The sequence below is a fragment of the Mytilus trossulus genome, chromosome 7, assembly GCF_036588685.1.
Source record: "Mytilus trossulus isolate FHL-02 chromosome 7, PNRI_Mtr1.1.1.hap1, whole genome shotgun sequence".
Lineage (NCBI taxonomy): Eukaryota > Metazoa > Mollusca > Bivalvia > Mytilida > Mytilidae > Mytilus > Mytilus trossulus.
Genome location: NC_086379.1, coordinates 77,194,727 through 77,209,245, shown reverse-complemented (window position 1 = coordinate 77,209,245; position 14,519 = coordinate 77,194,727). Strand labels below are relative to the sequence as shown.

At 33.9% G+C, this 14,519-nt stretch overlaps 1 protein-coding gene across 7 annotated transcripts in view; it reads right to left on the bottom strand.

Annotated features, from left to right (window-relative positions):
- LOC134725876 (polycystin-1-like) overlaps positions 1-14,519 on the bottom strand; it is an 87,915-nt gene that overhangs the window by 25,547 nt on the left and 47,849 nt on the right. For 6 of the 7 annotated variants that reach the window (XM_063590121.1, XM_063590122.1, XM_063590124.1 and 3 more), the window contains 9 exons: positions 9,295-14,462; positions 8,179-8,196; positions 7,050-7,208; positions 6,057-6,724; positions 5,320-5,620; positions 3,833-4,872; positions 3,078-3,333; positions 2,355-2,550; positions 1,358-1,666 (listed from right to left, as the gene is read on the bottom strand). In XM_063590121.1, the coding sequence (XP_063446191.1) occupies positions 1,358-1,666; positions 2,355-2,550; positions 3,078-3,333; positions 3,833-4,872; positions 5,320-5,620; positions 6,057-6,724; positions 7,050-7,208; positions 8,179-8,196; positions 9,295-14,462 (8,115 nt within the window). The remainder of the gene's footprint in view (positions 1-1,357; positions 1,667-2,354; positions 2,551-3,077; positions 3,334-3,832; positions 4,873-5,319; positions 5,621-6,056; positions 6,725-7,049; positions 7,209-8,178; positions 8,197-9,294; positions 14,463-14,519) is intronic. The other variant, XM_063590123.1, reaches the window with a different exon arrangement.

Sequence of the window (14,519 nt, the reverse complement as noted above, 5' to 3'; positions counted from 1 at the left end):
TAACTCAAAAACCAAAGCATTTAGGGCAAATCTGACATGGGGTAATATTGTTAATCAGGTTAAGATCTATCTGCTCTGAAATTTTCAGATGAATCTGACATTCCGTTGTTTGGTTGCTGCCCCTGAATTGGTAATTTTAAGGAAATTTTGTTGTTTTTGGTTATTATCTTGAATATTATTTTAGATAGAGATAAACTGTAAAAAGCAATAATGTTCAGCAAAGTAAGATCTACAAATAAGTCAACATGTCCGGTGACCCCGCCAACTAACCAAGATGACCGCCATGGCTATAAATAGAACATAGGGGTAAAATGCAGTTTTTGGCTTATAACTCAAAAACCAAAGCATTTAGAGCAAATCTGACATGGGTAAAATTGTTAATCAGGTGAAGATCTATCTGCCCTGAAATTTTCAGATGAATTGGACAACCTATTTTTGGGTTGCAGCCCCTGAATTGGTAATTTTAAGGAAATTTTGCTGTTTTTGGTTATTATATTGAATATTATTATAGATATAGGTAAACTGTAACAGCAATAATGTTCAGCAAGGTCAGATTTACAAATAAGTCAACATGACCAAAATGGTCAGTTGACCTCTTTAGGAGTTATTGCCCTTTAAAATCAATTTTTAACCATTTTTCGTAAATTTTATATATCTTTTACTAAAATCTTCTTCTCTGAAACTGCTTTGCCAAATTGATCCAAACTTGGCCACAATCATCTTTGGGTTTTTTTGTTTAAAAAATATGTCCGGTGACCTGGCCATCAAACCAAGATGGCCGCCACGGCTAAAAATAGAACATAGGGGTAAAATGCAGTTTTTGGCTTCAAACTCAAAAACCAAATAATTGAGAGAAAATCTGACATGAAGTAAAATTGTTAATCAGGTCAAGATCTATCTGCCCTGAAATTTTCAGATGAATTGGACAACCTGTTTTTGGGTTGCGGCCCCTGAATTGGTAATTTTAAGGACATTTTGCTGTTTTTGGTTATTATATTGAATATTATTATAGATATAGGTAAACTATAAACAGCAATAATTTTCAGCAAAGTAAGATCTACAAATATGTCAACATGAACGAAATGGTCAATTGACCCCTGTAGGAGTTATTGACTTTTGTAGTCAATTTTCAATCTGCTTCCTTTGTTTAATATTCACATAGACCAAGGTGAGCGACACAGGCTCTAGTTTTTCTTAAATTTATTTATCAAATGATAAAATCTTATTATATTTCAAATTTAAGATCAATCCCTAGAGAAATGAAAAAGTTATTAGCATTTTTCATTTGGTCCTGTCATTCGGTCCTGTCATTTGGTCCAGTCATTAGTGTAACCCCCTAAACAATGATATGACTGACCTGCAGCTAATAATTCTTTCTGGATAAAACCTCTTTCTATTTCTAGTGACATCCAGAAATTAGCAAAGAAGTAATATTTATAGTCTGTCTGCAAATCTTTGACTATAACTTGAATGAGGTACCAGCTAGGATCCAGTCCAGAGTTGTCATGCCAGATCATCAACTTCTCAATGTTTCCAAGATTTGTGTCGTGTGCCATGATAAATGTGTCCTGACAATTTCTTTGGAATGCCCACTTTTTATCTAGTTGTTTAGAATTTGTTCTCCCATATTCTCCGTACAATCTGACACCAACATTTGCAGTAGATCCTGTTAATAAAAAGTTTAAGAAATAGATTCACAAATATTTGCTCCAATGAGTATGTTTTTGGTTCTATATGTATTTCACGCAAAAATATGTGAAAAAAATCTGTCACGAATCTCTCATTTCTGTTCTATATTTGCTCTTTTGTTACAATCCTATTTAAATTATAAATTCACTTCTATAGATGAAATTATTTTCACTAAATTCAGTGTTTTCATACACACCATTCATTCACTGCTTACATTATAGATGTGCTTTCATATTCAGCCTTAAAATATTTTATTGTATTGAAACATATTTATACTCTTTTGTCAAGGACGCTCACTTTTAAAGTTGTCTGTTAAAGTCTTATAAAATTTAATTATTTTTTAATAGTTTTTGAGGACTTAAACTTGTCAATGATAAAGCTATGAAAAGTCAAGAGAGAACATTTTCCCGCCAAATTTCAATGGCTAATATCTGGAAAACAAGCACGATGACTTTTTTATTACGTTTGCTCTTTTGATTCCTTTATTAATCCCCTATCAATATATGCTAGTGTTTTGAATAGTTAATTATTTTGAAACTGAGAAGTTAACTCTCTTAATCTATCTTGAACCTTTCTCATATACTTTAGATTTGTATTAATGAATAAAAGTGAATCCATAGTACCTTTTACAAATCATCAAATTTGAATTAGGAATATTTACATACCTGCCCCAGGTTGTCTGCCAGTGACTACAGTCACCTCATATTTAAAGGAGCCATCTTTACCACATAAAGGTATTGAAGATATTCTTTCTAGGTTACTGCGATCTAGTCGTCGACAGATAATTACTGCTATCACATACACCACAAATATCAGAGAACATGTCACAAACACAACAGGATTGTTCACCAAATCAAGATTCTGAAATATAAATTACTCTAGTATTAGTCATTGTATATATAATTTAAGTTTAAAAAGAAGATCAATTTGGTGTCTAACAATTTACATATTATACAAACTTTTCAAAGCAATATAAATTGGTATTTCATATTGTTTAAAACTTCATATCAACAACAAAAACTCATATATCATTTTGATTTAAATGAAAAATAAATGGATACAAATTTTTGTATTCCACTAAACTGAACATTATCTGAAACAAAAATTGCCTTATTTTGACCAAGTTTTTTTTTAAGTATGTTTAAGCAGGCGAGTTAAAAAGGCAAATCTTAAAAATATCTTAGTCTCATAATATGATATTGAAAGCCTGTAATAAAAATATAAATTCTTGGAAAGAGAAATCTGGAAATTGAATTCTTCTTCTCTAAAATTTGAAAAAATAAACTTCTAATTTGACATAAATGTCTACAAACCAATAGAAAATTTTACCTGTTAACTTACTACGGTACTCTCAAATTATAATTTTTATTAAATGTTTTAAAACTTACCACTAAGTCAGCAAAGCTAAGAGTGTTTGGTGGCGCCAACATTCCCCCTCCAAATGGTGTCAAGTGCTCACATTCACACACAGCATACTTTTCAATTGACTCGTCAGTAGGTGAGCATCCATTAGTATCCCACGTGTTAGCTGACGTATCAAAGAACTGACAGGTGGAGTAGTAGATGGCAGCACTGATGTTCACATCGTAATTAGGATCGTCATTGTACACAGTCAGAGCATAGGACGCATCAGTATCAAATTCACTAAAAAAGAAAAAATATGAAAACTTATATCAGAGGACAAGGTATGATAAGGGGCATTTTTGGCCCCCTCTTAAAATGCCTTCATATTCAATCTTTCATTAGTCTATGCATAGTGGCTTAAAAATATGTTGAACATTTTGTGTTTTTGTGATTATTTGGTTGCCTAGAAACAGGTTTTATAAAACAAACTATAATATCCATCTTTATTGCAATTGCCCTAGGAAAAGACTTCTGAATCTATTAAAATGAATTGTTGTGTGTTACCAAACACTTGAATATTTATTATTGATGGGTCTATCATTTTAAAAAGTTCTTAAATCAAACTGCTTTTACTATTGTAGATTTCTTCATTCATTCTTAAAACAGCAAAGTATCTGAATTCCTGTTGAACAAATGACCAGTAACTTGGTAGATGTCATGACATGAATTAAATATAATGAATAAGTGGCAGACATGTATAAGACAAAATCTCTGAAAATGCCATGTGGTGTATACATACCTATTGTCTACAAACAGTGTATACAGTCTATGATCTGCTTGGGAGGCCATATGTTCTACTCTGATCTCTTTTGTAGTCTCATAGGAGGACTTTGTAGCTTCATAGTTTTTTCCTAAGTATGTCTTGATAACTCCTGTGGCATTGGTTGTGGTACTAGGATTAGCCACCACAACAAATCGTATTTGTAAATGTAGAGCAGAGCCTCCATACCCGTCAGATGTATCTATAACAACTTTCTTAGCAGATCCTTTCTCCACAACTACTGATGCAAATGTTAAACCTTCCTGTGGGGCGTAGTCAGTACTATTAATTGGACTGCTAGTCAGGTTGTATGCTGTTGCCTCATTTTTCAAGATAATAAATTTTGGTTTTTTCCCAGTTGGAATATTTGAGACAGATATTTCCTTGCCAGAAGTGTCTGTAAATCCTGCAGCAATTACTTTAGTATTAAGTTCTACATCCCCACTACTTCCCCATGTAAATGGATTCTGGGGGACCACCATCATGATTTGAAAGACCTCACTTTTTGTAGGGTATAGAGAACCTAACATTCCCGAGTTAAGAACTGCAACACAACCTTCTGATGAATACATTTGTTCTATTTCATCTGACCAAGTTCTTTTCCCATATACTTTTATACTATCTAATGTTATAACTATAGGATCTTCTGCAGTTAGTTGTGTTTTTAAATTCAATATGACAATATCATCACCAAATGTAAACGCCCTCGTAATGATACTCTGTTTATGATCCTCTGTGGATGCTGTTGTAGTTGTTAGGTCCAATGTACTAATAACTGGTTTGTAATCTGACACTGCATTACTCTCTAGAGAAGTGACGTTAGATATATTGACAGAGCTGTATACTGCAGCGTTGACAGCGTCCATGTTGTTAGATACAGCTTCTAGGAGAAGACCTGAAGTAAACTCACTCTTGTCTGCACCCTGAACAGCTTGGGATTCCATATCATTCTTTAAGATATCAACTTCATTCAAAACCAAAGTTTGACATATACTTGTTTGAAATTCTCCTGGGTATTTCTGAAATTAAATTTTTTAGCTAATATTATTCTCTGTTTATTTTAATTTTTCTACAAGAAGTTTTATAAAATTTCCTGTAAGGGTACAGTTAGGATTTTCATTTCCATAAAAGCAAACTTTTCACTTTTACTTAAAATTGAAAAACTAACACGCTTCACCACAAGACCACCAGCCAAGGCTTGTAAAATTGCTTTCTGGCTGGTTAAATTCTATTCTTCAAGCCAACATAATCCGACTAGAATTTTCGTAAAAATGAACTTTGGGCTTTCTGCTAACATTTAAAAAAAGTAAAATAAACTCTACTTGATTAAAAAATTACTTATACTTAAAGAGTTTTCTCACAGGCATTCATATCAAATCTTCTTATTCTTAAATTTATAGTGTGTATCAGAACATTGATGTTTAAATCATTCCTGTTCAAGTGTCAATGATTTGTATCATACTTACAGTAAGGTGATTTAGTATGAATGCCATTTGCTGTTGTTGGTAGATAGTTTCTAATGGCAGGCCGAGAATTGATAAAGTTATCCTATTTCTGACTGTGTTTCTATCATCTACATGGCTATAGGTTGGAGCGGCATATTCTTGTCGGGAGATTTCATTCATCTCATGGATAAGTGCTATACCATACTGTAGCAGTGCTGTTGGGTTGTTGTCATTGACAAGGTTAATCAAGGTCGTAGTGGTGTGGGTCTGTACAAATGATAGCTGGTTACCAAAGGTTACAGTACTACTCATTGTTACATCTCTGCAAGATTTGAAAAAATCTAAATTAATCATAATAATTATTATTTCAAATTTACATCCCCTTTAAAATCCTGCTTTGAAAAACAAAACTGATAGGGAAACAGTTCTTGTAAACATGTTTTAACTATTATTTTTTTCTATACATCTGTTTAGACATTTCATTGGTTGATTGTTGGTTTGTTGGTGTGTCACATCACTTTCAGCAATCTTTGCTACATAAAGACGGCCAGTTTTATTGGTGGATAAAGCCAGAGTAAACACTGAGAACCATCAACTTTCATTTTAGATATGTTCAGGTTCATGGTTTTGTGAGGGAGAAATATAAGGAAACATATGAACAAAATATATTAAAAAAACATACTAACTTAGAAAACTCATAGATAAAAAGAATAACAAAGTTGTAACATTGGATACCAGATAAAACTTTAAATACTTACGTGTCCCGAGATAGAGTATCTGCTCCATCTTCATCAACTACATATACTTTAATGTTGACTGCAGTACGAGCTAATCCTGGCCACGGCGCCAAATAAAATGCTGGTGAAGTCAGTGTTCCATAGTATATAACAACAGACTCATCAGCAGATGCAGAATCTTTACTGTGAGACACAATCTTGTAATTGAGTTCCCCATTCACATTATCTGGATCACTGTACCCTGTGCAGGAGACTTCCACTTGGTCAATTAATGGATCAACAGCTGTACTGGTCAGAAGCGAACAGGTGCCCCCTGTTGCTTTGCTGTTAGCTTTCAGTATAAGTTCAGTTTCACCTTGCAGGGTCACTATTGAATTAGTTTTACTGATTTCCAGTTTGAAAATGTAAAAGGAATTGGTAGCTGGTAGATTTCCCGCAGTTATGACAAAATTTTCACTGTTTATACCAGTTGTTGACATGGCTGAAGTAATTGACAGCTGAACTCTATTTGAACTGGCATCGAGGGTATAAACAGACCATTCATAGTATTTTGTATCCGTTGGATCACAGTTTAGACAAGTTCCAGTGAAAGCTAAGTGTTCTCCTTCATTAACAAGGTAACTACTAGTGGACTGACATGTAATACAGTTAAGTATTGGTACTGGTACATCACTGGAGGATATCTCAATCTGAAATCAAATATATGTTGTACAGAAAATTCGATTTTTGAACTTTTATCACGAAAGAGCAACTTGCTGATAAAAACTATTTTATATGCATGCATCTCTTTTGAAACATGAATTTTATTTTGGTTTGTCACCTGAAAAATGTTGCTGTGTAAAAATACCTTCCAAAGGAAACTTACTTTCTTTCCATAATTGAGTGATTTTTGTACTTCAGTGTTTTAATTATGTTCTTGTCACAAATTATAGTACCAGTATTAAAAATTATAAACACAATAACAGAAATTTTAAAAATATTGTTTTCATTATAAAATGCAAGTTTAAAATGTACCTCTTGTGTAAAGATTCCTGAAGTCCTTCCACTAGCTGACACATTCAAGGTTATTGTGTAGGTCATTCCTGAGAGAAGGTGAGCAGTTGTCAAGGTAACAGTATTGCTGGAACTTGTCCCTACAGTAGCACAAGCATCAGTGAAACCTGCTGGTAGTGTCTGTAAAATAAATTGCAAATTATAAATACATAATAATAACGCATGGTGATAGGGTGATATTTTAAAAGAAAATCTGCCTTATTGAGTTCATATGTATATACATATATATTGAGAGCTCTGTATCTGCTGTGATTCATAGAACAGTACTGTAATTTAACCTTTAATGGAACTGAGACTTAATGATTTTTATACTGTAAAATATTAATGTATATATATGTTATTTGATGTAAAATTAGAGATGAATTGTAGGATTAAAACAAGACAAAAAACATCCATGTTGAATATCAAAGTTATATTAATTTTGTTTAGCAGACATTTGCTTTATCATTTAATTTCTTACAAGTTAATTACTATACAGCTTATAAAAAATAACTTTAATGATTTTGATGACGGTGCTCTGTGCTGTAAAATTTGTCATCATATTAAATTACTGCTGCAATTCCTAATGTCTTGTTGTTTATGAGTCTATTATGCATTTTTTTTGTTCTATCTATAGATATCCATTATAAAATGTAGTTAATAATTTCAAAACACTCTATACTTTACTGAAACAATAGCAATATCTATATTTCAATCTTGCATGCTCTAATTTTAAAATCCCTATACCATGCCTTCTTAATGTTGATTCAATGTGAACATGCTTTAAATGTGCCACCTTTTTAAACCACATAAGCATTCTCAATACCATGCTTTACACTGTCACCATAATGCTACTTATATGTGTGCATTAACAATCTATCAATCTTTCAGTTGCATTTTATTATATTCAAAGATAATATGTCTTTTAAGTTTTCACTAATTCATCAGAAAGAATTCTATCAAAATAAAATTATCATCATGTTTCCCCCAAAATCATATCTTTGCCATATTATCTTTGAAAGTTTCCACATCCCAATATGCTTTGCCGAAAAGCTATATATGTGTGTAACCATAAACTCGAAGCTAGCTACAAAGTTAATAAGGATCTTACTGTAAAATGTCCTGCATCCTGGTAAACAGCAGAGAAATATTATACAACATTAAAAGTAATGACAAACAACCATGATTCTACTGTAATATGTTTTAAATTTTCACCTTTTTTATGTTTAGTTGAAGATTTTTGAAGATTTTTTTGGTCATTAACTCAGTTTTAACTCATCATATTTTATTTCTTTACATTTCTTTTCAGAGAAACAGAATATTTACACACTATTTTTTTTTTTGTAAAACTGCTTTTTTCCATGATTTTATAATTAGAGCCAAAAATATCAAACAAAATAAAAAAGAATTTAATTTTTATTTGTTCTTTAAATTGATTTAAACATTTAAATGATTTACACCAAAAAACATTTATTTGTTCCCCAATTTTCTCACAAATCTTTATTTTTTTGTAGATTGTTTTAAATTTGACCATTTGAAATCAACTATAACCTCTTAAAATCAAATAAGCTTACACTGGCAAATTCTGATTTCAATGTCTAAACTTTACTTTCACAAATTGCTTTGAAAAATGTATATGAAACATGTTTTTACTATCACATAATCGAGTGCTCAAAAAATCTATCAAATTATACAGGTTGTCTTTAGTTTAATAGAAGGAATAAGTTCTTCAACATATTCGAAGAATCATAATGTTTTGTCATAAAAAAGCTAAGAGCAAATTCTACTTTTAGTACTACAAATTCTACATAGACACATGGTTATGAAGAAATCAAGAAAGGGTTAAGCTTTAATATTTACAACAAAAAAAAGGAAAGCAATAAAATAGATGTAATTGACAGCAGAAAGTGTTAATTTCATAGTAATACATTTTGTACTCAAGTAATGATTGGATACAAGTTAATTCATCACAATACATTAGCATTTGATATATTTGCAAGTAATTTTGTTAGAATATTGCAAAACTAGGGAGTAAAAGTATTGAAAACAAGTTAAAACTATATATGCAGGTTAAAATAATGTAAAAGATAGATTCATATATATATAATTAGATAAAAAAATATCAGACAAAAGGTTAGGTTAAAATAAAAGCAAGATAAAAGAAACGTCAATACCGGTTGTTAAAATAGATTAAAAAAAGTTTAATAAAAATTGTATATGAACTCACCAGTGGATAAGTGGCTGAACATCCCCAGCTGTACAGTAGAGCAGTGGAACTACTGTCAGGATCAAATGATCCACTTCCATCAACGGTAATGTTACTAGACTGTGGATACTTTAGTTTACTACCCCCAGCAATGATGGCTATAAGGTTGGAATCCACCACAGTCAAGTTGTATCCAATGGTTTGAATGAGTGGTGTGTCATCGTACCAAGTGGTCAGCTGTACACAGTACGAACCTATATCTTGCTTGCTGTCCAGCATTAGTTTGGGAGTATTTGTAACGGTGGCTGCGTTTAAAGTGACTTGATTATTGAGAGCTCCAGCACAACCTGTCAAAGAATTGTAAACCTTCCAATCATACTTTAGAGTGTAAGATGTACACCCCTTTTTGTCAACAGTGACTTCGAACGTAGATGTTGATGATTTCTTTCTGATCTTTTCAGATTGACCTCCCTTTGCCACATTCATTGCATCACAATGAAGAGGATCTATGAAAAATGTTCCTGATAGTGTAGCAGAACTTATGCCATTTGTGACTTCTAATTCATACTGGTATGTTGCCGATGTTGTAAAAATCTTCTGTAGTAAGCTATCCGATGTAGTAATATTTTCATTTATAGGTGAAAACCTCCAATTATACGTAACTCCAATAAGGTTATTTCCTGTGACCTGTAAATTTACTGTATAGTTCACAAAGAAATTAGAGTTGGTAGTATCGACAGCCAGACCTGATATAGGTCCTATAATTGTGAACAAACACTGCAGTGATTCCTGACTGACCTGATTGGAGGCATTCACATACAAATTATACAGTCCTGTCGTTGTATATGTGTATAATATTGAGGATCCAGAGCCTGTCATGGAGGATGAAGATTCTGTGTCCAGCCTATAACTATACGTTACATCTGTTCCCTGAGTTACGTTGAAACTTGCTGATACAGCATTGTTGATCTCCTGAACTGCATTGCAACCTGTTATACCGAAACCAGAAATACGTACTTCCACGACCACATTTACTACGTCTGTCATCTGACTGATATGATTGTACACTTTTATATGAGCTATAAATGTTCCAGCAGTAATAAATATATGTGATAAGGTATCAGACGTTCCGTTAATCACAGTTCCTTCTATTGTCCATTCAAACACCAAATTATCTGCCCCTGTGTTGTAATTAGCAGTAAATTGTACAGACTGTCCAGTCTCGGCTAAACTGGTGTTTGCCACCAAGGTCAGCGATGTTATAGAACCTTGAACATAGACTGTGAAGGAATAAGAATCAGTGCTAACAAGATTCTGTACCGTGACTGTAATTATAAAAGTACCAGATGTGGTGAAATTGTATGGAAAACTGATTCCACCGTGTGTAAGTGCTGTAGATACACCATCTGCTAATGTCCACGTTGTTGTGTAACTTTCTCCTGTGCCAATAACTGCTGTAAATGTTATATGTGAGCCTACAGCAATATATGGATAAGATTCATTGACGACTGAACTGATGTTGACACCAGAAACAGCTTCCATAACACTGATGGAATTATTTACAGTCTCCATGCCTAAATCATTACTCACTTCTAAGATAAATACATAATCTCCTTTATCACTGAAAGTATAGGTAAAAGACTTTGCTGTTTCATTCAGTGTATACTGTCCTGTTGAATTCTGTAGAATCCATTTGTATGAAAGTTCAGTTCCAGTTGATGTCACGGCAGCGACTACTAAAACTTCCCCTGTTGCTATTGGCGATGTCTTATCTAAAGAAACGTAGGCACCAGATATTTCTTCTTCAACCATAACATCAACAGTAGCAGTGTATTCACTTGATAGAGTATTCCAAACTCTGATTTCAACCTCATACTGTAGAGAATTAGTGAATGTATAGGTCAAATTTTTGTATATGTGTACTGGTGAGGAATACAAAGTTGTTGTCCCTGTCTTTACCTTCCATGTATAAAACATATGAGAGTTATCAGTATTCGCTACGGCCGCAAATGTATAAGCCTGACCTTTTGCTGCATACTGACCTTGAATCAAGTTGGAAGTCACAGTAACATTAGTTATATAATCTATTACTGAGATAAATTTTGATGCCACCACAAAGTTTATTTGATTCAATGCCTTGACTGATACTATGTAAGTTCCAGACTGATAGTAAGTGCCTGTGGTGTATACCTCTGAGGTCTGATAGTTTTGAGCACATGTTCCACAATCCTGCCATGCGTAAGTTATATCACTTCCTCCAACAGGATTGGCTTGTAAGATAAATGTGGAGTTGACAAATTTGGTACTATTTGTACAGTTAATTGAAACACTGGTTATCTCCTCTTGAACAGTAATATTAAATATTGCATTAACAGTGCCGACATCGTTGACACCTGACACTGTGATGGTATACGTTCCTGCTGTTGTATATGAATGAGTTTGAGATATTCCCGTTCCTAATCCTCCGTCACCAAACAACCAGTTATAAGTAACATTAGAACCTGATGTCAACGAGGCAACAAATGAAGCTGTTTTTGTGGATTGTAGATAAGTGACACCACTGCTCTCTGTACAATTAAGACATGTAATTTTCAACCCTTCAACAGCATACTGAACTTTATATGTTGTTGTCCCATTTTGTGAACTAACATCATTCCAAACCATCACGACAACAGTTTCGGAAACTTCAGTTGATTTAGTTAACGTAATAAAGTTACTTGTAGTTGTTTGTACTGTTCCTCCTGTATCCCATGTGTATTGTAACTTATCACCACCTGTTGTTGATGCTGTGACTGTGACAACAGCGGAACCAGTTGAAGCCAGTCCTACCGGACCATCATTGGAAACTATAAGTCCTGCTACAGAGTCCTGTATTTCCACAGTAGAATAACCAGATACCACTACAGCTGTATTAGTTTTTGACTGTAATATCACAGAAAAGTTGTAGATTCCAGGTGTTGTAAATGTATAGGATGTTGAGAGACCTGAAAGCCCAATACCCTTGACAATGTTACCATCAAATGTCCATGTAATTATTAAATCAGTGAAATCATAATACAGTACATCCACTGTGACAGCAAGCAGAGTATTTGTAGCTTGATATGCATTGTGTTCGAATCTAATAATTTCTAAAGTTGACGTATCCACAACATACAGTTCCTTGGTTACTGTTGCACTACTGAGGTCGTTCCAAGCCCTCAAGGTTATATTGAAGTGACCAGTCTTAGACAAAGATGGATTGTAAACATTGTCAGTTATATTTCCAGATGACAAAGCATTGTCAGATATTTCAAAGCTGTATGTCAATGCATTTCCAGTTGTAACAGAAGCTGTTATAGAAGTTGTAGTAGATACTTCAACTATTCTGGCTGCAGTGATTGTTAATCCTGTTATTGTATCAAATACTCCAACAATAACTGTATCTTGCACAGTTTCAGCTTGATTTGACACTTGAACTGTAACGTAATAGGTTCCGGCTGTACCAAAAGTGTGAACTTTTTCTTTTGACGGACTAACTTCAGTCGTAGTATCGTTAAAATCAAACGTATATGACAATGTTCCGTAATCTTTGGAAGCTATATCAGGAACGGTTGCGATAAAATCAATGCTGGAGCCTGTCCTTATCGACGTGAAACTAGCTGATAAAGAAACCGATGGTAGGTGTTCTACAACACGGATTGTCTGAGTTTGAGTAGCTACAGTACCAAAGTCGTCAGTGATTGTTAACCTGAATGTATACGTTCCATTCATTGTATGTGTGTGAGATTTGCTAAGAGTAAGGGAAGTTGTTGTAGTTTCCAATGACTCTGAAACTGTACCACTTTCGAATTCCCACTGAACTGTAACGAAAGCTTGAGCATTTACAGTACATGTAATTTGAAACTGAACGGCAGCGCTGACTGCTGCTGTTGTAGGTACTCCAACTAAGGTCAGACTTTGAACATTTGCTGCATATTTGCTGGTCACACTAATAGACTTGTTAGCTGTTTTGAAACCATCTGATATTTCCACGGTGACTTCATAGTAATCTTTTGCAGTGAATGTATACGTGAATGTTCCAGAAGTTGTTGAAGTGTGCTCTTTAGTTCCATTTACATAATAATCATAGACTGTTGGATTTCCACTGCTAACAGAAGTTGTAAAATCTATGGCCTTATTGACTTCAACAAGGTATCCATTGCTGAAGTCTGTCAGGTTGAAATCAAGCGAAAGAGGCTGAAAGGCTTTGCTAGCAAATGTCTGTGTAGATGATCCAACAGTGTTATTTACTGTGATAACGACAGATACAGATGTGCCACTGTTATAAGGAAATGCATATTGTAGGTAGGCAAATGGTTCAGATATCCAGTAATTACTACTGTCACATACAGTTACTACTTCTGATGTTACACTGCTTGGACATGAAGACTGGAAGGTAGAGGTATAATCATTCCCATCAACTGACCAGGAAACCTGTAGATTTGTACCTCTCTTAGCTGCAAATACTAAGTATGTTTGAACATCGGCTTCAACATAAAATGTACTGGTACTTCCACTTGTTGATTGGACGGTAGGATATATCCAGTCCAAATCTCCAACTTCTTCTTCTACGGTAAATGTACAGGATTTTGCAATGTTATCATTTGGAAGACTTAACTCATAGGTGTACGACCCAGCTACGGTAGAATATTGTAAAGAAGGAGGCAATGTAACAGTTTCCGGAATAGTATAAACTGCTTGGAAGTAACAGGCTGTATTGTTACGCCATGGTGAGGCAGATGATGACATATCTACCTCATCACCAACAGACATCCAAGACGTTTGGATTTTTTGCAGTATATTCTGAAGCAGTTTTAAATCAGTGCTATCACATAAAATAACATCAACACTGTTGTTTGTCTGGAATGCAATGATGTCTCCCTCACTAACTGTCAATCCATCGGCATTTACTGAAAAATATCCCGCTGGACCACTAGGTAGATTAACTACAGTTTGTCCAACAAGTCGATACTTTGGTTGATCTCCAACAAATGGGGTACTACAGTAGGGATGTGTGCTTTCTATCTGGTTACAATTGCAAGGATCTGAGACTGGGATACAGTCATTGGTGTGATAACAACTTTCTGTCCCTTCATTACAATATGGTGTAGCACTACATGTGGTCACAGTACTGGAGCAGGAAGCATATCTGGCACCAGTCCCATCACAGCCTGTAATGTACATAAATTTTTTAATTTTTAATATCAACTAAAATTAAGAATTATTAA